The sequence below is a fragment of the Ascaphus truei genome, chromosome 4 (genome assembly GCF_040206685.1).
Source record: "Ascaphus truei isolate aAscTru1 chromosome 4, aAscTru1.hap1, whole genome shotgun sequence".
NCBI lineage: Eukaryota > Metazoa > Chordata > Amphibia > Anura > Ascaphidae > Ascaphus > Ascaphus truei.
The window spans coordinates 65,955,152-65,977,031 of NC_134486.1; the positions used below are offsets into that span (position 1 = coordinate 65,955,152).

Genomic DNA, 21,880 nt, shown 5'->3' on the forward strand with positions numbered 1-21,880 from the left:
CAATACGTTTGCACTATAAGCGCAGCCTAACACTGCCTGCACTTACCAGGACTTACATGCTAGGGCCAGGAAACACATAGCCAACTACAATTCCACCTTTTGTGTCTCTCATTCCACATGTATACATGTCCCTCTTCTTTACTATGTGGGCTAGTTTCTCTTCTGCTTTTGCACTATATTAACTATTCATTCAGACGTAGTAGTGGTATTTAGACCATGTATTATGTGCTACTTGGGCAGCAAAGAGCATAGAAAAGGTTGATAAGGGAGCCTGAAAAGCCATACACACTTTAACCTGGCACAATCTGTTGTCAGATCCACTGTACAGTATTATGCTGAAGGTCTGTTTCTTGGAGGCAGGTTTGAGAGAAGTAAAATAAAACCGAAACCTTTCTATCAAATTGTGAATGAAATGCACAGGGGAATGAAAAGAGAGAAAGATTACAAATGTAAACTAGACTTACTGTAGTTTTGTAAGATGAAATGGTCCTTTAGTATTAAGTGTGTAATAATAAACACATTAATATAGCAGATATGCTGCGCATTGATTTAGTTATTTAAAAAAAAACAACAAAAAAAAACCTTTGCACTACCCGATATGAATTTCAGGTTGTGCCCTGCTGGTGTTACAGGACCATGTAGTTAGTGTACCTGCTAAAAAGGTGCACTTGGACTCAGGTTATGTGCATTGTGACAAGATCCCTTTCTCCTGCTGCAAGTAGATACCATGAAGACTTTCAGGATTAAGGCACAAATATGTCACACCTCTTCTACAGACAGAATAAAATAAAGATCCGGCCCGCGTGCCTTCACCCCCTGCGATGCTGATCTGTATGTGCACAGGAACGCAAGAGCCATTTCCTACATGCGTTGATGTGTAGCCGCAGGAGACCACGTGCACAGCTACCGGGCTCCACTGCGGCCAGCCGCCCTAAAGACGTCACCCATCGCTCTCCTTCTCTGCCAGGAAGTTGGACCGCGCATGCGCGCTAACGTGGTTGCCGAGGCAACGGCTTGGAAACAATGAGTAGAAATCCCTGGAGATGCTGAATTCCCGGGAGGTCTGATCCCAGTGCACCAGCAAGATGTATCAAACCATGGAGATCTATATGGCCAGGAAGAAGGTAGTCCCACAACGCCGCCTGTAAGTGCTTCTTCTTCTTGGAAGACACAGATGTGCAACCCCATAACTGATCTTGGGGGGGGGGGGGGGGGGGGAAACATTTATATGGCAACCCATCACACTGTTTTGTAATCCGAGTGAATACAGTAAGCAGATGATCACTAGCAATGTCCCATAATAGAAATCTACTGGGATGGAAGATGCAAAACCAGGAATAGGTTAAAAAAAAAACAATGTTCCTCTTTTCTCCCATTGATTTATTCAGGGAAACTTCCACCAATGCAATATAATGTACATTTAATGTATGGTTAACGCCCTGACCATCTGATAAGCATCCCCAGCTAGACTTTCTGGGGCACTTTGAACTAAGTATTTAAAAGAAAAGAATCGTTGATAAATATCAGTCCCAGAATAACAGCACATTCGCTTGGTTGTATCTGGACGTTTTGACTGCAAACAAGAGCCTTAAAATCATATAGCGTGACTGGCTGTGATAAGTTGTGTACATCATGTTGGGTATAGGGAGCCTATGTCCAAGGCAAAAGTGATGTGGGTAAAAAAAAAAAAATCTGCCGCATGTACCAAAAATCAATAGGATTTTTTTCGTTGATACATGAGGTGTAGTTTCTTTTCCCCCAGAATTACAGCACTTTTGGTGCAAAATGTACGCAAATTGTGTATATTTAATCTTGGGTCATTCTATCACAGTCATTGCACCAAGTTTTGTGCAAGTGCTCACGATTTTAGGCAGGGCGCACAGGTTGTAATGAGATGTATCTGTAAAAAAAATCCCCGTCTGAGGTGGTATAAACCTCTGGCTAAGTATGTGCATCAAATGTAGGAAATGCTTTCTTACATTACGCAGAAGCAAGCAGAAAATGGAGCAATGGGTCAAAACAAATGTATAATTACCCATTCTTCATATCTTCATCTCTCCCATAGACCTCACAGTGGCCCATGTTCACCAAATGGTGCTAAACTTTATCATTCCTTTTACTTCTATTCATTTGAATGGACGTAAATGAGTGCTAAAGCTTAGCACCCTTTTGTGGATCTGGGCCAGTGTTTGTAAAAATATCAACCAGACAAGTACTAAAGAGCATGATGCCATATTAAAAGCAATAGGGACACAGTGTATGGTGTTGAATGTGTCTCTAATAAATTTATTGCAATTTTCTCTGTGACCAGGCCAAACACGTATAGAATATTTAATGAAAATATGACTGATGTAACTCTGGAGGACCTAAAGCTGAGCTATCCGTCCATCTTTAAAAAGACTGAGAAGCCCCTACATCCTAGAAGATCACCAAACTGCAACAATACGCCTCATCCATACTATGCCACATTTATACCAAGTAATGTCAGGTTTCTGAATGAGCCAATACATCACATGGAAACAGAAAACACCAAGCTGACACAGGTAAGGCTGCTCTATAATAGGGAGGATGTGTTGGCCTGGGATACCCAAGCTTGTGGGTTCTGTTCCTGGTTACATCTCTTAGGCCGAGTCCATAGAAGGACAGGCCGCGCTGAGCCGTGCGGACGCTCCGCGCTGAGCCCCTGCATCCTCAATGAGGATGCCTTGAGAGGGGGCTCACGCGAGCGTGCGGAGGCGCTGGATTTTTCAGCCGACAGCAAAGCTGTTTTTCAGCTCGCTGTCGGCTGAAAACATCCAATCAGCGAGGAGCAGCGTCAACGTCACGGCGCGTTGACGTCGGTGCGTCGCGGGCGATTGGCCCAGCGACGTCACTGCCCCGCCTCCCTCAGTCTCCCCCCGCCTCCCGATCGCGCCCGCTGGCTCGCCTGCATGGGCATGAAATCGCGCAGATTTCAGCAGCCTCAGTGTCAGCGCGGCTCGGAACTCCTCACCCCTCTATGGCCCCAGCCTTAGGCTGCGCTTATAGTCCTGGCGACGCGACCGCATGATGTCATCCATCGCCGTTGTAATAGCAATTCCTGCTTATAGTGCAGGAGACAAGAGGGTGACCGGGGGCGTAGCCATGAGCGATTCACCCTCATTGGCTGAAACACTCGCGTGCCGCTGACGTCACGCTGTGGTTGCCGAAAAAATCAAATTCTATTGATTTCCAGCGATTTTGGTCAGTGTGTCGCGGTCGCGCCCACTATAGGCTCACGCAACAGATTACATTGACTTGATTTCACACTGAAATCACACAGTGTGTGATCTCACATTCAAAACATTTCTAAAACTTGTTGCTTTTTCCTCCGCAATATAACAAAGATACGCCCTTTCCTATGTTGCTCGACTGCTAAAACTCTGACTCAGGCCCTCATTCTCTCCCATCTTGATTACTGTAACCTCCTGCTGTCCGGCCTTCTTGCCTCTCACCTGTCTCCCCTACAATCTATCCTAAATGCTGCTGCCAGAATCACTCTACTCTTTCCTAGATCTGTCTCAGCATCTCCCCTCATGAAATCCCTCTCCTGGCTTCCGATCAAATCCCGCATCTCACACTCCATTCTTCTCCTCACTTTTAAAGCTTTACACACTTCTGCCCCTCCTTACATCTCAGCCCTAATTTCACGCTATGCACCATCCAGACTCTTGCGTTCTGCTCAGGGATGTCTTCTTTCTACCCCTTCTGTATCTAAAGCCCTCTCTCGCCTTAAACCTTTTTCACTGACTGCCCCACACCTCTGGAATGCCCTTCCCCTCAGTACCAGACTAGCACCCTCTCTATCCACCTTTAAGACCCACCTTAATACACACTTGCTTAAAGAAGCATATGAATAGCACTGTGGATAATCCTGGACATATGATACATAAAGCTTGGCCCCCTGCAGATGCACTTACCTGAACTCCCTCCTACTGTCTCTGTACGTTCTCCCTACCTACCAATTAGACTGTAAGCTCCTCGGGGCAGGTACTCCTCTTCCTTAATGTTACTTTTATGTCTAAAGCACTTATTCCCATGATCTGTTATTTATATTATCTGTTATTTATTTCATTACCACATGTATTACTACTGTGAAGCGCTATGTACATTAATGGCGCTATATAAATAAAGACATACAATACAATACTGTGCTGTCGCTGTAGCCAGAACTGTAAGCGCAGCTTTAATTTCCATTTACTCTTGGGCTAGGTACGGTATGTACGTATGTCTTTATTTGTTTAGTGCATCACAAAATAATATGTCGTAGGAGTACATGCTGTAAACATTAAGAAATTGAGTCCCTGCCCCAAATAACTTAATATCTAAGTAATATATTTAGTAAGTACTTACAGAAAGTAAGACTTATCTTTGAACCAATGTTATCTCCCTGTGGGTCTTTGAAAGGGAGTAGCAAATTTCTAAATCATATAAACTCTTCTGGGCAGACACTGTTGTCGCTATATAGCATACATAAAATGATACATATTGACAGATGCCGGGGTAATGATTTGGTAAGCAAAAGCCGACAGGCCATATTTTAATACAATTTTTATTAATAAGTAGCCATAATGCAAAACTAAAGGAAGCCTGATACAAAGTAGACTTAGGAAGTGGTTTATTTTTCTATTGAGATAGTGGTGTAAGCATATAGGGGGTGCGGGGGGTGGATTTACTACGCTCTGATAAGGGGCTTATGGGATAGCTGTCATTCAAGTCAATAGAAAGTAACCTTGATTGAGCTCCGATACCCAATATCAGAGCTTCATGAATCCACCCTATAATCTCATACAACGGGTCCTGGGGGTCAAATCTGATAATGAACTCCAACCATCACTGGATAGATATTAGAAACCCCTACAATTATAGGGAAAAGGGATTCATACCTGAACTAAACTCTCCCCTTTTAAAGTAAGTAGACAACATGAGCAAAGCAGCAAGGCCAAGTGTTGCATACTCGTTAATTTTAAGTTAGCTACTGTACATGAGTGCATAGTATAATTATGTTATGTCCAAAGTTATCTTTTTAGTTCTGAGAAATAAAACCACCTACCCATGGGTGTATATAAATAATAATATAATTGTGATTCTTGAATTTTAGGTTTTTTTTTAATACTCATATTTTGATTTTACAACATATTCCATAAACATACAGCAATGATTTCACACCCAGAAAAAAAGGAGGGGGAGGTGAGGGTATGGGAGAGCAATGTACAGAAAATAGAAAATTATGAGAGGGAGGGGGGGGGGCTGCGGGAGGGGGGGGACCAGGAATGCTCAACTCAGGTCATTGGTACAATTACATTGGTATAAATTAATAAAGATAAATCTACTAGATTCATAGGTGAAAATTACATTTCAGGCAAACCCAGGTAAAACGGCATCTGGACCACAACAGGGACACAAACACGGCGGTCAGCTGGGTATCTTCTCTCTGTGTACCGCTTCCGCGAACGCTGGTTTGCAGCAACGAAGTGCAGTCCTGGCTGAGTAAAACCCCCGTCTGGTGCCAGGATCCCAATGCCACCACAAAACAGTAGGGCAATATATCCGGGTTTATCTCCTCCCTCCCTTCCTGTCCGATAACAGTTTCTCCTCAGACAAAGGATAGTTAGTTGCCACCTACGGGTAACCGCTGACTCGCCGGCAGTAGACAACACAAACCATTTGTTGTTGCTACAGCCTCCTGCATTAGTATTTAAAGCAGCATTAACATAATACAAAGATATCATACAGATATGTATTTTGAGCACTAACTAGCTGTTACCACAGCCAGGGACAGCTTCTCTGCCTCATTACAATATGTCTATTGACCTGTAGTGGCTGCATTTAGGATCACTAACAGCCACTGAGGCACAGCTAGTCCACGGTGCTCATTATCAGTAACCAAAACTGACTAACAAAATACACGCTGCCTAGCCCATTATTATCCAGATGACATTCAGCATAGTGGGATGATACTAATGTTATTTTTAGACCACCATTTGGACATGTAGCGAGAGACTCATTCACTAAAAGCACCACCTAGTTGGCATTGCCCGACCTGATGGGCATTGAGCTCTCTACATGTCACAGTGTCGTTATTGTGTTAGGTTGTGTCCCTATATTTTACTGACTAGTCCATAGGACCCCATTAGAGATGTTTAACTTAACTCATAATCTCACCGGCAGTTCAACCACACCCGATTCGTGACTAATACTCACTCGTGGTCACTCATACAACAACAACGAGGTCCATATACAGAATATCATCTCTCCTTGGCCCACAACCCGAGTTCCACCATTTAGTAGCGAGGGATTAACTACATAATAACTACATTAACTACATAATATTCTCATGATATTATCATGACATTAATAAATTGTTTAGTGTTTACCAATATATTTAAAATGTTTACTCTGATATGATCGATTGCATAAAACATGCAGTGTCTGATTGCATAAAACATGCAGTGTCTGATTGCATAAAACATGCAGTGTCTATTTTTACGGGTTTACATGAGTCTAAACAGGGAAAAACAAAAAAACGGGACATTTTAACGATTTTGAGAAAATTGTACGGACACTGACATTTAATCAAAATCCGGGACTGTCCCGGCTAATCCAGGATGTATGGTCACCCTAGTTAATGGGCATGGGGAAATGGGGTTAAGGGGCATGGGAGAGGAGGGTGTTAAGAGGTGTGGGAGAGGGGGTTAAGATTACCAGGAGGATTGAAGATGTAGTCATGGGGCTCCTAGCTCTGCCCCCACTCCCCTCTCCAAACTCTGCCCCCACTCTCCTTCCCTAGCTCTCTCCGCCCACACCTCTCCTCTATCTCTCTTACAGCTTTGCCCTCACTCCTCTCTCTCTCTGCCAGACTGAAAGCTGAGCGTAACACATGAGAAAACCGTGCGGCCACGTGTTTGACAGGCCTGCACTATACAGTCAGTCTTCTCCCTCCTCACTCTCTCCCTCCTGTGTGGACCTCTATCTCACACTCAGGGAGCGGGAAGAGTCAGTATCTTGCTGCTACTGCCTCCCTTCCCTGTCTGAGAACTGCTGAACTCACTGTATCAAAAATGGTGCAGCTCTGCAAGCTGAATTCAAAATTTGGCAAGGTGACAAAAATGTCAGACATTACTGGATTACTAATGCCATGAAATCAGCTTTCAGAATTGAAGAGATCAGAATCTTAGCCTATAATCTTATATAGTCCCACCAGTGTATACAACACTGAGCATACAGTATAGAAACTCTTCAAGGAGACATATTTTTTAAGACAACAATCGCCCATGTTTTGTGGCTTATTCTATATGTGCCAAAGAGGGGATTTTGGCTAAAAACATCCCAATCGGCTGCTTTGGCACATATAGATTCAGCCCTTTAGCCCCTTAAAATATCACTGTTGTTGCTAGAAGGAACTGCACCTGCATTTTTTTCACTTTAAGGAGTTATGCCTGGAGTACAGTACAACACTTGAATAGGTTTGGAAGGTATATTACTCTTTATAGGTTTCTGCTTGAATTCATTTATGTTTTTACTGTTTACTGATTCTCTTCCTGACGCATAATCGTGTTTAATTCAAGACAATCAGCTTGTGATATATTTTAAGCAAGTTTATGTCCTGTGATTCCTCTATATTTCCTTTTCATACTGCATAGATGGAATGGTGGCCAAGAGGCGAGCAAAGTTTAAGTCTTCATAGGCCACCCTATGACAGATTGACCACCCAAAGAAAGGACTTCCAGAGCCTGGTATATTCCGCCCATCCTCAAACACGGCATGGCTGTAACCCACACAAGTTTCCTTTGCATGGAATAGGTAAGATCAGAAACTAACTTTCCATAGCGAGAAATTAGGTCAATTTGATGTCTACTATTAGGGGATTAAAATAGCATATAAAACATCTAATAGAAACATTTACTAGTGTTAGAGATATTTAAATAGTGTCAATACAATGTTTAGCAAAGCAAAATAACCCGTTGGAATATTCAGATGCACTGAGACACAATAAGTATTTTTTCATTTGATGCACGCAACAAACTTGCAGCAAAGGAGGTTGTGGATACAGATATGTGTTAAAATGCAAGAGCAGTCAAAAGTAACTATTGTATGTGGGCACCGTTTATTTGTGGATAAGCGAATTAAACTGGTGATTATGTGATCCCCTATTGTTTACACATGGAGTAATGGCTACATTCTGCATATTCAGTGTCTTATACCTGCTGTCAATTTCTGTGTGTACATTTAATCACTTCTGTTGCATGTTCACTGTCATCTCACGATCTTCTCTGTAGTAACAAAGGAGGGAGAGGGAGTAGATGGTATGGTACTTTTATTTGATTAGCAAGTAGTTAATATGTTACAAGCTTCCAAACCTCTCAGGGTCCTTCATCTGGTAACACTTAGGCTGGGGCCATAGAGGGGGTAGCAGGGCTGAGGCGCGCTGACGCTGAGGCTCGCCTGCTGAAATCTGCGCGATTTCATGCCCATGCAGGCGAGCCAGCGGGCGCGATCGGGAAGCGGGGGAGACGGAGGGAGGCGGGGCAGTGACGTCGCTGGGCCAATCGCTCGCGACGCACCGACGTCACGGCGCCGTGACGTTGACGCTGCTCTGCGCTGATTGGATGTTTTCAGCCGACAGCGCTCTGAAAAACAGTTTGGCTGTCGGCTGAAAAATCCAGCGCCTCAGCACGCCTGCGGACGCTCGCGTGAGCCCCCTCTAAAGACATCCTCATGGAGGACGCCGGGGCTCAGCGCGGAGCGTACGCACGGCTCAGCACGGACGTGCCTTCTATGGACTCTGCCTAACTGAGAGGTTCGAAAGCTTGTAATGTATCATCTTTTATTGGACCAACAAATAGTTATCACACCATCTTCTCCCTCTCCCTCCTTTGTTACTACATGGAAGAGAGCACCAACACGGCTTCCCACCCTTCTTTGTCTTCTCTGAATATTCCATCACATTCTGTATATATAGTGAGAAATGAAAAAATAAAATATTCAGCGCATTCTTCTTGTTGCATAAAGCCGCGTCCAGAATGATTGTGCGCGTATTCGCGCTCGAGCGTCATGACGTCACGCACTGATGAAGCTGGGGCGTTTTCTGGCCTGTAAAAATGTGCTGTTGCGTGCGTGCGCGGGAGGGTTCGGGGAGCGTGGCATCACGGAGCAGGTTTGCCCTCATTGGGCGAACTGCTCACGTGACGCGGCCATGGCGCTACAAATACATATATATTTGTCTCCTCGAGCTGCTCTCCGTCGATTGCTCACGTGCACTATACATGTTCACATTGCCACAACGTGATTCATCACGCAGCGCTCGAGCGCAGGCATACTGGACGCGGCTTAAGAAAGCACGTTCGTAATTAAAAAAATAAATAAATAACATGAATGATAGAAATGTTTGCTGCTATTTCACAAGTTCTTTTCTCCATGAAATGTTTTGTATATCTGTGTCTTCACATGAACAGCTGGCTAACATAATTCATCTATCTGCTTTAACGTCTTCAACGCTGAAGTGAACCTCCAACTTACTACTCAGAAAACGGTAGCAGTTCCCTTTAGCACTGAAGAGGTTTAGAAGCAGAAATGAAGCAGAAGGGATACAAATCTGCTTTCCAAACGTTATCTCACTTGACATCTGATATGTGGGTGGCTCTTTCTTTGGCCGAACGAACATTCTATGTTTTGCTGCTATATTCAGAGTTCTGATTAGTTATTTTATGCTGCAGTAGTTTATGAGAGCCAAATGCAGCGGAATTATGCACATATTCTATATACTGTATTACTTACAATTTAAAAAGGGGAACACATTAGAGACAACAGAAATGTTTTGTTGTGGTATGTACACTGTCTTGTTAACTGATGTCCAATAAGCCTCTTTATGGTATTATTGCTATTCAGGTGCCAACAGACTCATGGGGCCAAGGAAGCCCTCCATCCACTAGAAACTCTTCACAAGGTCGTGGAGATTCGAGTTTGGTACTTGGTGCTCATTCACTTCACTACATTAAAGAAATGTCAAACAAAATGACATCATCTCACCACAGCTATCACCATCTACTCTGTGGTCTGTGTGTCAACACAGAGAAAGGTGTGTTTTATGCACTTTTTTTTGGACAAAAGTGGCATCCTATTTAAGAACAGTTTCTTAGATCTGATGCAGTATGTTAGATTTGCACTACTTCAGATAAGGTGAATTATTGGGGGAAAATAAAAGGAAAAAAGAATAATGCACAGAGACGCAGATTGTGATGCATGTCATTATAATCTGTAAACAAAAACAGAAAGGCCAGCGCATCATACAGAATGACACAACATATAGTGAAATACCTCAGTGCTTATCTGCTCATGAAAAGGGGTCATTTAGTTAAACCCTTTGGCCAAAAGGTTATAAGCCTGCAGCCACTTCAAGGCCCAATCTGCAGGTCCTAACACTACCTGGAACAATGCTCATGTACCTCTCTTTTCTGCTGGAGGGAGAAAGACCATACTGGGTCTGTGATACACAGGATCATGATAAAAACTGCTAATTGGAAAGTGGGGCGGGGCGAGCTTTAAACCATGGGGAGGAGGGTCACACCTCCAAGCAACAACAGCTGCATAACCCATCAAGCTCCAAAACCCCAAAACCCACCCTCACATCATATATACAGCATATATATTAGTGTCAAAAAGCAGTGCTACTGAGAGTGGCAAGATATACAAACAAAAACAGAAAGGCCAGCACATTATAATCTGTGTACCATGAAGCTCCTCCCCAACTCCTCCTACAGACACTCCCCAAGTCGCAAGCTGGGGGAAATTGTCGCAAAATACTTTGACACGTAAGGTGCAGGATGAAAATGCCCCTGTTTTGCACCAACGTTGCCTTGATACAAAGACCCTTCCTCCTTTTTTAGGACTTCTCTCCTGTTCTATCTATCCTCCTTGGAGCTGTTTGTCTCCTATTGTATCCAGGTTTTCCTTTCTGGGTTCAATTGATAAACAAAATATATTTTATATTATGCATGCCAATTAATCATTTGCTTCTTCAGGAGTTTAAATACTACTTACAGCCCAAAACGGAAGATATAAATTTAATAGTATGAAAAAACAGTAATTAGGAATATTAAGAGGTATATTAAGTACGGGCCTCTTTGCCTCAGCATATCAAGATACTTTGCACTTACTGAACTTTGCACTTAATGCGTCATTGAACAATTTCTGATAAAGTGATAGGAATAGTTGGGGTGGAGGAAAATGATACACAGACTATGACCTTGCCCCGCTACCTGCGACTGCGTGGGGCCTGCCCCAGTAACTGCCTGCGCGCGCCTGCACAAAGCGCGATGCGCGACCACCTTTGCCAAAAGACAAGATTTTTCTCTTTTCCCGCGGTGGCCACGTCACGGCGTTTGTTCAGCCAATGAGGGCGAACCAGCTGCGTGACGTCATGGCCGCGCCCCCCTGTCGCGAGTGATATGAAGTCCTTCAGATCGCTCGGATAGAGGGAGAGAGCGCTCCGGCGCACGCACTAGGGCCGTAGCCTAAAAGGGAATGTGAACAATCCTGTGCTACTCTTTAAACCTGTAAACTTACTCTTTAGTTCCGATCAGGGCACTAACGCAGAGAATTATCAATGGTAGTACCCTGATCGGCACTCGCAATTTAAGGAATAACCCCAATAGACTCTTAAACATCTTTTAAGTATTTTAAAATAGAAACCTATTGTCAAGTGCACCATTTTGTAAGAAGTTATACTTTTACAGTCTTTTTCTATAAAAATGAAATATATCTTAATAACAGTATGTTTTTGAAAAACAGCTTTTTTTTAAAGTCCTTTTTTTTATACAGATTTGAAGCAGGGGGTCCCTGGAACTGGACCCTGTTGATTTCAGCTCAGGGGACCCCCTGCTTCAATCCCATGTTAAAAAAAAAAAGTGTTACCAAAAAAAGTGCTTGAATTGCTCCTTTAAAAAGTTTAAATCGCTTAAAAAAACAAAACAATATATACAATATTCTGTTGCTGCCCTTTCAACTTCTTGAATGTCATAAAAAAGATGTAATCACAAAGGCCTTATTCCTAGAACTTCCATTTTGTTATGTAATGCTATACTGTATCACCAAATAAATGTAAAATACTCTTTGGGCATTGCTCCTTAAAGTTCCTTGCAGATCAACATCGAAAAACTCCCACCAGTAAGATGAATACATAAATAAAGATACATTATGTCATTTGCTATTACAAAGTATGGAAGCTTACAGTAAACGGAGAGTGGTTAACCATTAACTTGCCAGTTTCTATCTGTAATTCTCAAGACTCAAGATGATCTGGGGAACAAAATGTTGTGTTATACTCTTTTATTCAGTGGAATTATTTATGTTATCATGAACACTGTTTGTTTACTTTCTCTGTATTTCTTTAGTATCCAATACATACTTGTATGATGACAGGATGTAAAAAGTAAAACAGGAAGTTGTTACATTTCTAAGTGCTTTTACTTTTTATGCAAGTTGACCGTATGTAGTTTACGCAGTGAAACTGCTCTCAACTACTGTGCTGTGAGACAGGCCTGTGCAACATTGCAATGTAATATGTGCTGTGGCCGCTCTAGAAACAAAGGGTTAAGATGAAATCTTAATTAAATTATAGTTAATTTCTTGTGCAGCTGCCCGCCACATGATCAATGTTGAATATAAACCAGAGATGAGGTTGTTTACTTATAACAAATGATTCACTCTTGATAGTTTTAAGGGAGGAGTACACTTTTGGAATTTAATGATTTTAATGGGTTTGTGTTAATATAGTCTTTAGTGGAAATCAACCATTCCTTAGGTTGAGTCCATGCTGCCGCAGGCCGCGCAGCGCGATCAAATGCCTTAAGGCATTAATCACGCCCTTAGACCGTGCAGGCGTGCGACAGCAGGAGGGGGCGAGCGTTGCGCGAGAAATTTGTTGAAACTGATTTCTCGACGCGACGGGCAGTTCACGTGAGCGGTTCGCCCAATGAGGGCGAATGAGTTCCATGATGCCCCTAGACACGCCCCCCACGGCGCATCTAGCATGGCCAAAAAACGCACCCGCTTCATGCAGGTGACGTCATGCAGGCGCACGCCTCGGCTCGGACGCAAGCTGTATGGACCAGCCTTAGACCTGTGATGCTCAACTCCTGTCCTCAAGACCCCTCCAACAGGTCAGGTTTTAAGAATATGCCAGCTTCAGCACAGGTGGCTCAATCAGTGGTTTAGTATTCGACTATGAAACTAACTGTTTCATACGCCTAAAAGATAAAATATGTTAAACTGTGCATGCAATGTCTTTATACATAATGTGACCATGTATTGTCATCATAACTTTGTGCCCAGGACTTGAAAACAAGAGGTAACTCTCAATGTATTACTTCCTGGTAAAACATTTTATAACTAAATAAAATCCTTAAAACCTGATCTGTTGGGGGTCTGGAGGACTGGAGATGAGCACGCCTGCCTTGGGGCTTGGTGGCGCGTGCGGCCGCATGCGCCACCAGCCCCTTACCTGCAATCTGTTGGTCCCCACTGCCTCCTCCCTCCGTGGCTCACTACGTGCTGTGACGTGTCAGCCAAGCAGCGCTACCAGAAGAAGGTGTTCTGGAGCATTGACGCGTCACGTGGTGCGCGTGTGAGCCAATGAGGAGGTAAGCAGGGGAGCAGGGAAGGAGCTCGTAGGGAGGCGGCCTGTTGAGCTGTGTGTCATGACTTGTTTTTTTTTTTGTTTGTGCCAGAGCGTGATCGTATCTCCGGGCTCCTGCACTCCGGAGGAGGGGAGGGGGGTACGAACGGACGGAACCTCCGTTCAAACCACGCCACTCTCGCCCCCCGCTCAAACCACGCCCTTTTCCCCCCCCCCCCCCTCCACCCCCCCCCCGCTCCCGCTCCCTACAGACCGCAGATAGCGGTCTGTGCCTCTCAGGCTCGCAGACTGAGGGAGCGGGGCCTTAGGCTTCTCTGCCGCCGTTCAGTCTTTACAGTAGGCTGTGGCTCACAATCCATTGTACTATACCTGAGCTGATGTACTGTACAGTAGCATCATTATTAAAGGACCGAGAGCCATAACCTTCTGGATGACAAGGTAATCTGGGCTGCAACATGAAGTGCACAAATAATTTGTCAAACACATTTGTTTGCAGTTGCCAAGTATTAATCACCTCAATTCTTTATTCTGAATATTTTGATGTTGTCACATTCAGTCTAATTTGTGAAATCCCCAGTTACAAAGATTTGGAAGGGATCTGAGAAAGGCCTCTCCATCTCCATTGACCTAAACTGGCATATGAGAACCCATATCAGGGAGAAAATAGAACATGGGATCTTTTTCAGTTAAATTCAGAAAATCTCACTAATAAATAAGTAGGGTTTGCAGGTAATGTAGTTATTTTATGCAGTGAAGTTTTAGTACTTTGAAAGATTCGGTCAAAGGGACGAGTTGATTTGTAGAGTGTCATTTTTACCTTTTTCAGTTTTGCAATGGAAACTAAATGCATTTGAATATATATTTACAAAACTTCAATTTCAGTAACATTTCTCTTCACGCCTCTCAATGTATTTACTGTTCTTTTTTGTAGTTCCACTAGCATCTCCCAGGGGCAGAACACGCTGCCCAAAACTGTTACAGGAACAAGTCTCCTTCTTGCATAACTATGATTCGAGATTAACCCCCAGTGAACCCATTAGGGGAAAGGTAAGAAAACAAGACAGTAGCCCACATGTATTAAGCAGTGCTTAGTCGTGGCATGGTGGCTCATTCAGCCAAATGAACTGTAAGATGCCTTATGACTTGATAAATATGACCCTTTATTATTTTATAACATACTGAATATACTGTGAACCAGGGGTGCTCAACTCCAGTCCCCCCCCCCCCCCTCCAATAGGTCAGGTTTTCAGGATATCGCAGCTTCCGCACAGGTGGCTCAATCAGAAGCTCAGTTGAAGACTGCACCACCTGTGCTGAAGCAGGTACTGATTTAGCCACCTGTGCTGACGCAGGGATATCCTGAAAACCTGACCTGTTGGGGCGATTTGAGCACCCTGCTGTCAAGTGTAAATAAATAATTACGGGTGGGAACTTTTACTGGTGTTTTTGGTGTAAAATGTTTGTGGTGATTTGGTTTTGAATTGATTGGTTTCAGTTTGGGATTTGGATTTGTAAACAAAAAAACCTCAAAATAATCAGGAAATGTTTTTCAAAATTTGGGCAAACTTTTTGTTTGCAAACCTAAACGTTTAGTTTAGGACTCTTTTTTTTTTTTTTTTTTTTTTTTTTACAAGAATTAGCTTCTAAGGTTTTGCCTCCATTTGGTTTGAATTTGAAAATTAGTTCCAGAGATCAGCTCGAAACTTTTGATTTTTAACCTGTGTACCTGCCCATCCTTAGTATTATTACCAAAAACAGTCACATGAAAGCCACAAATTCCAATTTTTTTTTTTTTTTCATGATTGATGTTCTTTGTCTATGCAGATAGGGCATGAAACGTTTTTAAGGTATTTTCAAGCCGATTACAACAGGAGTCAGTTAAAAATGAATATGCTGCAGTTTTTGTTGTGATACTAAAAACACCAGATCCCCAAAATATCTATACCTGGTGCCCACACTACTGCCACGTGATATGGGATTATAACCAGTAGGAGAATATGTGCCTTCCAGAGTTTGCAATAAAGTGAAAACCATACCTGCAAAATAACTCCAGATCAACAGTGTAGTGATGATCCAGAAAATAGTCCAAAGACTAAACCTGGGGCTCAGAAAGATAAACACAACGGTTTCGTTGAGACAATGTAAGTGCAAGCAAAAAACAATGCCCATTCCTTTGAACTTATAAATCTTAATAAAAAGGTATCCCAACCAGGTTCACGTGCAAATTGTATACATGATCAGTCTTGGGGTTACAGTTTGCGCATTGGCAAAAAAGACAGTGCCTCACTGGCTCTGCTCTATATAAAAACCTTCATAGGCCAGCTACAATGTTTAAAATAGAAGTGGCACATAAATTCCTTTAAGTCAATAACTGGAGACTCCCGTCCCCCTATATAATAGACTGTATCCTTGTTGATAAGGAAAACAGAGACTCACTGTTTGTAGGAAGTGAATAAATCCGATCCTGGACTGCTGTAGGATACCTTCTGTGTGCTGCTCGCTGGGCTCCCTTGAGTCTTGATCAAGTGCATGGGCACGAAACATGTCGGCTCCGTTTTTTGCCTGTCACTTGAGTAAATAAAGCTTGATTTTTAGTTACCCTCTCTCCAGCAATTTTTTTTGTTGCGATGGGCATCGCGTTTTTCTATTTCTAGTGATGATCCACTACTGGTTTTATATTCCCATTTGCTGTTCTATTGCCTACATTTGCAAGATCTGAAGAAATTCGGGACTAGTCCATTACTATACTGCTAATCTGGCAGATAAGGAAAGAGCACCACATTCATCCTCACAATTTTTAACTGTTGTTTTATTATCTAAGATATTTGTAACCGGGTTGAAAATGTTTGGCAAATTTTCATCACTTCCAAAATCACACTAACTAGGGCTGAGCTGTACTATAGTAGAGCAGTGCTGCTCATGTTCAGTCCTCCAGGAGGGCTACTAAAGAGACCAAATGTTCAGGCAATACATACCTAAGCAAGTTGTCCTGGTGATAATGAAAACTGGGCTAATATGTTAAGTATGAGTTGGAGAAATCCAAAAACCCTGGTCTGATAGCCCTCGAGGACTGTACTTGAGTACTACTGTAACATAGAGAATGTAAGGGAACAATACCCTATTGTTGAGTCAAAACAGTCTTTTTACGGGAAGGTGCTTGTCCCTTAAAGTGTGGCCACACATTAAAGTATGTACAGTATAGGAAAAGAGAGGAGACGCAGCATTCTGTCCCAGATGAGTGTAACACACATAGGGGCCTATGCAGAGAGCAGCGAATTTTAAAATTGGCGAATTTATTAAAAAGTAGCTTTTTTGGAGAGTTTTATTCTCCATATGCAGAAAAGTGCGAATTCTGCTATGTTTAACATGGATGCGTGTGGCGAGTTTAAATTGGCGAGATGCGCGCTTCAGAAACGTGTAAAAACAAATTCGCGCCTTTTTTTTCCCTTTGCAATGGCCGCGAGCGGCAGCTTCTTGCCAGTTTTTTTTGGCGAGGCAAAAAGGAGACAATCGCGCCATTTTATTGGCGCGAACAGCCGCTAGATGCCGTTCGCGCCTCTCTGCATACGGATATTTTTAAAACTGGCGAGATTGAGGTTCTCGCCAGCCGCGAGGCGAGTTTTACAAATAGAAAAGAAAAATTGGCGCGTTTTTCGGAACTCGCCATTTTCTGCTGCTTTCTGCGCGATTTTCTCCAAAAAATGGCGAATTTCGAAATAGCGCTGCTCTCTGCATAGGCCCCATAGTGCGTAGAAGAATATCCAGATGAACTTAAAGCAGTACACATGGATAATGAAGAAAAAGTTGCCTTTATTGAAAAAGAACATACCACACAAATATAGGTGTACATTTGTACCATTAGAGGGGGTTTCTTCTCATTTGAGTAGACATTAAAACTTGCACTTGTCTTTATAAGTTACAGACATGAATTCAAAACCGAAGATCGTGTGATGTTTAAATATTGAAAATATATTGGTATTTTAAATGTTTTTGGGATATTGGTGTGTGTGTATATAATATGTTTCACTACTTCACCTTTGGTAGATTAACACACATTATAGGCTAATAAAAACATATATATTAAAAAGTAATGGTAAGATGTCCATTTAGTGGACTTGGGGACATTATTCTGTTAATAGGTTCCACATTATTAATAATAATCGTATATTTTTTGATCTCCTGATGTTTGTTTATTTATCTAACCGTGTGGTAGAATTTGGATAAAGTGATTAGCCATGGCATTTAAAAAAAAAATATATATATATATATTTTTTTTTTATATAGGTTTGAACTAATTATTGACACTTTAGATATCGTCTGTTTACATATGGATTAAGGTATTCTCCTTTAAACCTTTTTCCTTCACTTATGACCCTCCTGGGGTTAAAAGAATGTCATTTAGAGAGGAGATGTCACCGTGCCCAAAGCGTTACTTAGCAACTGGACACAGCAGAATTCCGGAAGTCACTCTATGTAATTTCCAGTAGATCCGGGAACTGTGGTTGAGGGGTTATAAGATACTGTTCATCAATTCCATGTCACACCTGATGAAAGGCTGTGTACGGGCCTGAAACGTCGCATTGCTGTGTGGTATGTTTTTTTTCCAATAAAGGCAACTTTTTCTTCATTAGCCATGTGTACTGCTTCAAGTGAATACGGATATTTCTCTACGAATCGTGTGTTACATTCATTGGGACAGACTGCAGTGTTGCCTCTATTTTCCTGTACTACTGTAACAGACACATTACAGCCTCTTCAAGTCATGGGGCAGAATTCTGCTTAGTAAATACAGTACGACCCAATATGTGTCATAAAAAAACAACAAAAACCGCATAATGGTGCTCATATTTAAGAAAACATTTTGATGACAGAATGGAATAGTACAGGAGAATGTAAAAAAAGGCAAGTGTGTGATCAAATGAAACGAAAAAGTAGCAAGGAGGAATGAAAGAGAAAAAAAAGCTTTCACGCATAATGAATTAAGGTTTAACCCAGGGGTGGCTAACTTCAGTCCTCAAGAGCTACCAACAGGTCAGGTTTTCAGGATATCGGTCCCCTGATTGAGCCACTTGTGCTGAAGCAGGGATATTATGAAAACCTGGACCTGCTGGTAGCCCTTGAGGAGCACTGAATTAGACTCTACCATTTTGTGATATAACTACTGTATAAGACATTTTTGCTTCCTCCTTTAATGAATCTTCACTACACAAGCACACAATGTGTTTGGTCATAAATCTTTTCCTGTGAAGGAAAAAACTGAGAGTATCCACGGTAACGTGTTTAGCCAAGCCGTTAAATGCAATATGAATAGTGTTAGACCAAAGAAGTATATGCAAGTCACATACTCTAAATGATAGATCTTCAGGGGTACTGCAAAAGAGAGACAGATTTTGTATTGCCTTAAAGTTTTCCTGCGGTGCCACAATTACATGGACAAAAAGGCATACAGACAAGTCATTATTTCATTGCCTTCAGAGTTTAGACTTTAGGCTCATCGCCAGTAAAGAGGCACAGAAACAAATGGATGTTTTGCCAGCATTTAAGCTAATAGATGAACTCAGGCCACAGCTGCACTTTCTAACTGTCTATGTTCCCCTGGTTAATGTCAACCTTGTTTCCCTTTCCAGCGTCATGGAGCCTTTGTGTGGACAGAGATAAAAACAGAGAGTGGGCCAGTAGTTCCTCAGGGAACTAAACTGTTCCTAAATGCTACAGGGTCACATTCACTTGAACAGCCACAAACAGAGAAAGGAAATTCAGTGGAAAGCAGCATGACCTCACCCATTCTCTGTTCCCAGCAGATGTTTAACTCTGAAATGAACTTATCAAAAACAGACCTCAGAGAAGCAGCCAAGACCTATCCCAGAATTCCAGCCAGAGAACTGAACAGTTCAGGCAGTTCTCAGACAACCAAAAGAAAAACCCTCATTCCCATTGGTGAATTGTTATCAAGTCAGCAAAGTGTTAACTCCTACTGATGCATGAAAATACCATGCTACAATTCTACCAGCCACTACAACATGTATGGAGCCTTCAGTCCCAAATGAGCAAACTGGCTCATTTCAAATCAATGACAGCCAGCACCAGCTGACACAAATGAATTGCTAAAAACAAATACAAGTATTGTTTCATAGGATTACAGTTGTATTAGATGGGTTTGTTTGCTAAAACTAATTCTACTGATTATTTGGCAAAATACAACTATTAGCTCAAAATGTAAATCGATATATAATTACTACTGTAATAGTTGTTTTTAATTAGAATATTTTTTTTTGCCCCTTTTATGTTTATTACAAGAAAAGTACAACATGGATTTTCATTTAATCAAACTGTGAGCAGGAACATTGCCAACGTCTACAATTATTTTCACCTGTTACACAATAAACAAAAGACAATCACGTCAAATAAAAAAAATAGTAATGAATTTAACACGTGTATTTCTTCTCTTAAAGCTACAGTCCCTCCAAAATGTCTTTGAGACAGGAATTCATATACTGCGGTTCACTAACCTCTGATGCGGGTTATAACACAGTGATTCTGCGTTAACTGCAATTGATGACAATTACAGGGGGATCACTGAGCGATAACCTGTTTAACGAGGATGAGACTATCTCCATTAGGCCCATATTCACTAAGGGGTGCTAAGCATTAGGATATTGCATAAGGGCCTTAGTACGCTAAAACTATTTAGCAATCTGTTTTTCATGTTTTACTTTGTTAGTTAGAACTCATACAGTATTACATGGATGTATTAAAACCACTGTTTTCTTTGGAGCCAATGTCAGCCATCTTGATCTATCCCCACAATTCAGCACAACTTACAAATAGATGTCTCTGGAATACTACATGAGAGCTTAAACAATTTCATTTAAAGGTGATGTCAACAACAAAAATATTTGTTAGTATTGGCGATTTGTACGTTTTACATTGAAAACATGGTAATATTCTCACAGGGTATCTGAAATGTGTTTTCCATCTCGTATAACAATATCAAACTGAAGCCCCTCCCTGGGTTCTGAATCTCTCTGCATTTCTCTGAAACTTACCGAGCATTAACATTCCCTCATTTCTTTCATCAAAATTCTGCTCGCAAGCGGGCCATATGACAAAATATTTTTGAGGGTTCTTGTTAAAGTCCTGCTGCGAAGCTGCTTCCTGTGTTGGAGGAGATTTTATTCCCATTTCTTTTAATTTAGCTGATCTCTTCTCCGACTCTAAGGCCCCGGACATGTTAGGTGCTTGCTGAGGCGCGCTCCCGCTCAGCACTGAGCCCCTACAGCCGCAATTAGAGTGGCTTTAGGAGGGGCTCACCTGCGCTTACGTGCGCTTGCGGAAGCGCAGGTCTTGGGGGAATTTAAAATTCCCCCGCTTGCCGGCGAGACAGGCCGGTCACGTGAGCGGTTCGAGCTCCGTGACTTCACTGGCCCGCCCCCGGCCAGTGACGCGCCCGCCCCCGGACCGCCCCGTGACGGCTGCTGAGAGCGCTTGCGGTAAGCAACCGCAAGGCCAGGGAAAGCACCCGCTTTCCCTGAGCCTCAGCGCGCCTCAGCACGCCAGCGGTAAGCGTGTCCGAGGACTTAGAAGTACTGTAGTTTCACGGTGTATTAAATCGGGGCCTGGCTTAAAAATCAGCAATAACCTTTATCTGCGTAACCAGTTGTATAGTGTATCAAAGAGTATACAGGCATACCCCGCATTAACGTACGCAATGGGACTGGAGCATGTATGTAAAGCGAAAATGAACTTAACGATGCATGTACTGTACTGCAATCGTCATATACGTGCATAACTGATGTAAATAACGCATGTGTTACAGGCTCTATAGTCTCCCCGCTTGCGCACAGCTTCGGTACAGATAGGGAGCCGGTATTGCTGTTCAGGACGTGCTGACAGGCGCATGCGCGAGCTGCCGTTTGCCTATTGGGCGATATGTCCTTACTCGCGTGTGTACTTAAAGTTGAATGTCATTAAACCGGGGTATGCCTGTAGTGAGTTTCCAGGAGAGAAAAATGTCTATCTTTACCACCAGTTATTTAATAGAGTCTGTTCAGTTCATTGGCATGAGATACTTACCACACCAGTTATTTATCAAGAAACGCTTTGATGTGGCTAGTATGAGGACTTCTATCATCCTATTTGTACATATGAATAGGACCGTTAGGCATAATAGAAATATACACTTTTCTCTACCGTTTTCAGCAATTTACCATTTACAATTTTTCAAAA

At 42.4% G+C, this 21,880-nt stretch overlaps 1 protein-coding gene across 2 annotated transcripts; it reads left to right on the forward strand.

Annotated features, from left to right (window-relative positions):
* Nucleotides 1-844: 844 nt before the first annotated feature.
* Nucleotides 845-20,083, forward strand: CIMIP6 (ciliary microtubule inner protein 6). Of its 2 annotated transcripts, none has more exons than XM_075595944.1 (5): nt 845-1,124; nt 2,312-2,543; nt 7,662-7,821; nt 14,586-14,701; nt 19,282-20,083. In XM_075595944.1, the coding sequence occupies exons 2-5, from the start codon at nt 2,343-2,345 to the stop codon at nt 19,630-19,632; spliced, it is 828 nt and encodes a 275-aa protein (XP_075452059.1). In that variant the 5' UTR covers nt 845-1,124; nt 2,312-2,342; the 3' UTR covers nt 19,633-20,083. The 2 variants fall into 2 exon arrangements, with proteins under 2 accessions (XP_075452059.1, XP_075452058.1); XM_075595943.1 differs by having other exon boundaries at nt 849-1,144.
* The last annotated feature ends 1,797 nt before the right edge of the window (nt 20,084-21,880 follow it).

Coding starts and splice junctions, on each gene's coding strand:
- CIMIP6 (XM_075595943.1), top strand. CDS start 1,086: ATGTATCAAACCATGGAGATCTATATGGCCAGGAAGAAGGTAGTCCCA. Junction 1,145..2,311: donor GTAGTCCCACAACGCCGCCT/GTAAGTGCTTCT, acceptor CTCTGTGACCAG/GCCAAACACGTATAGAATAT. Junction 7,822..14,585: donor GTTTCCTTTGCATGGAATAG/GTAAGATCAGAA, acceptor TCTTTTTTGTAG/TTCCACTAGCATCTCCCAGG.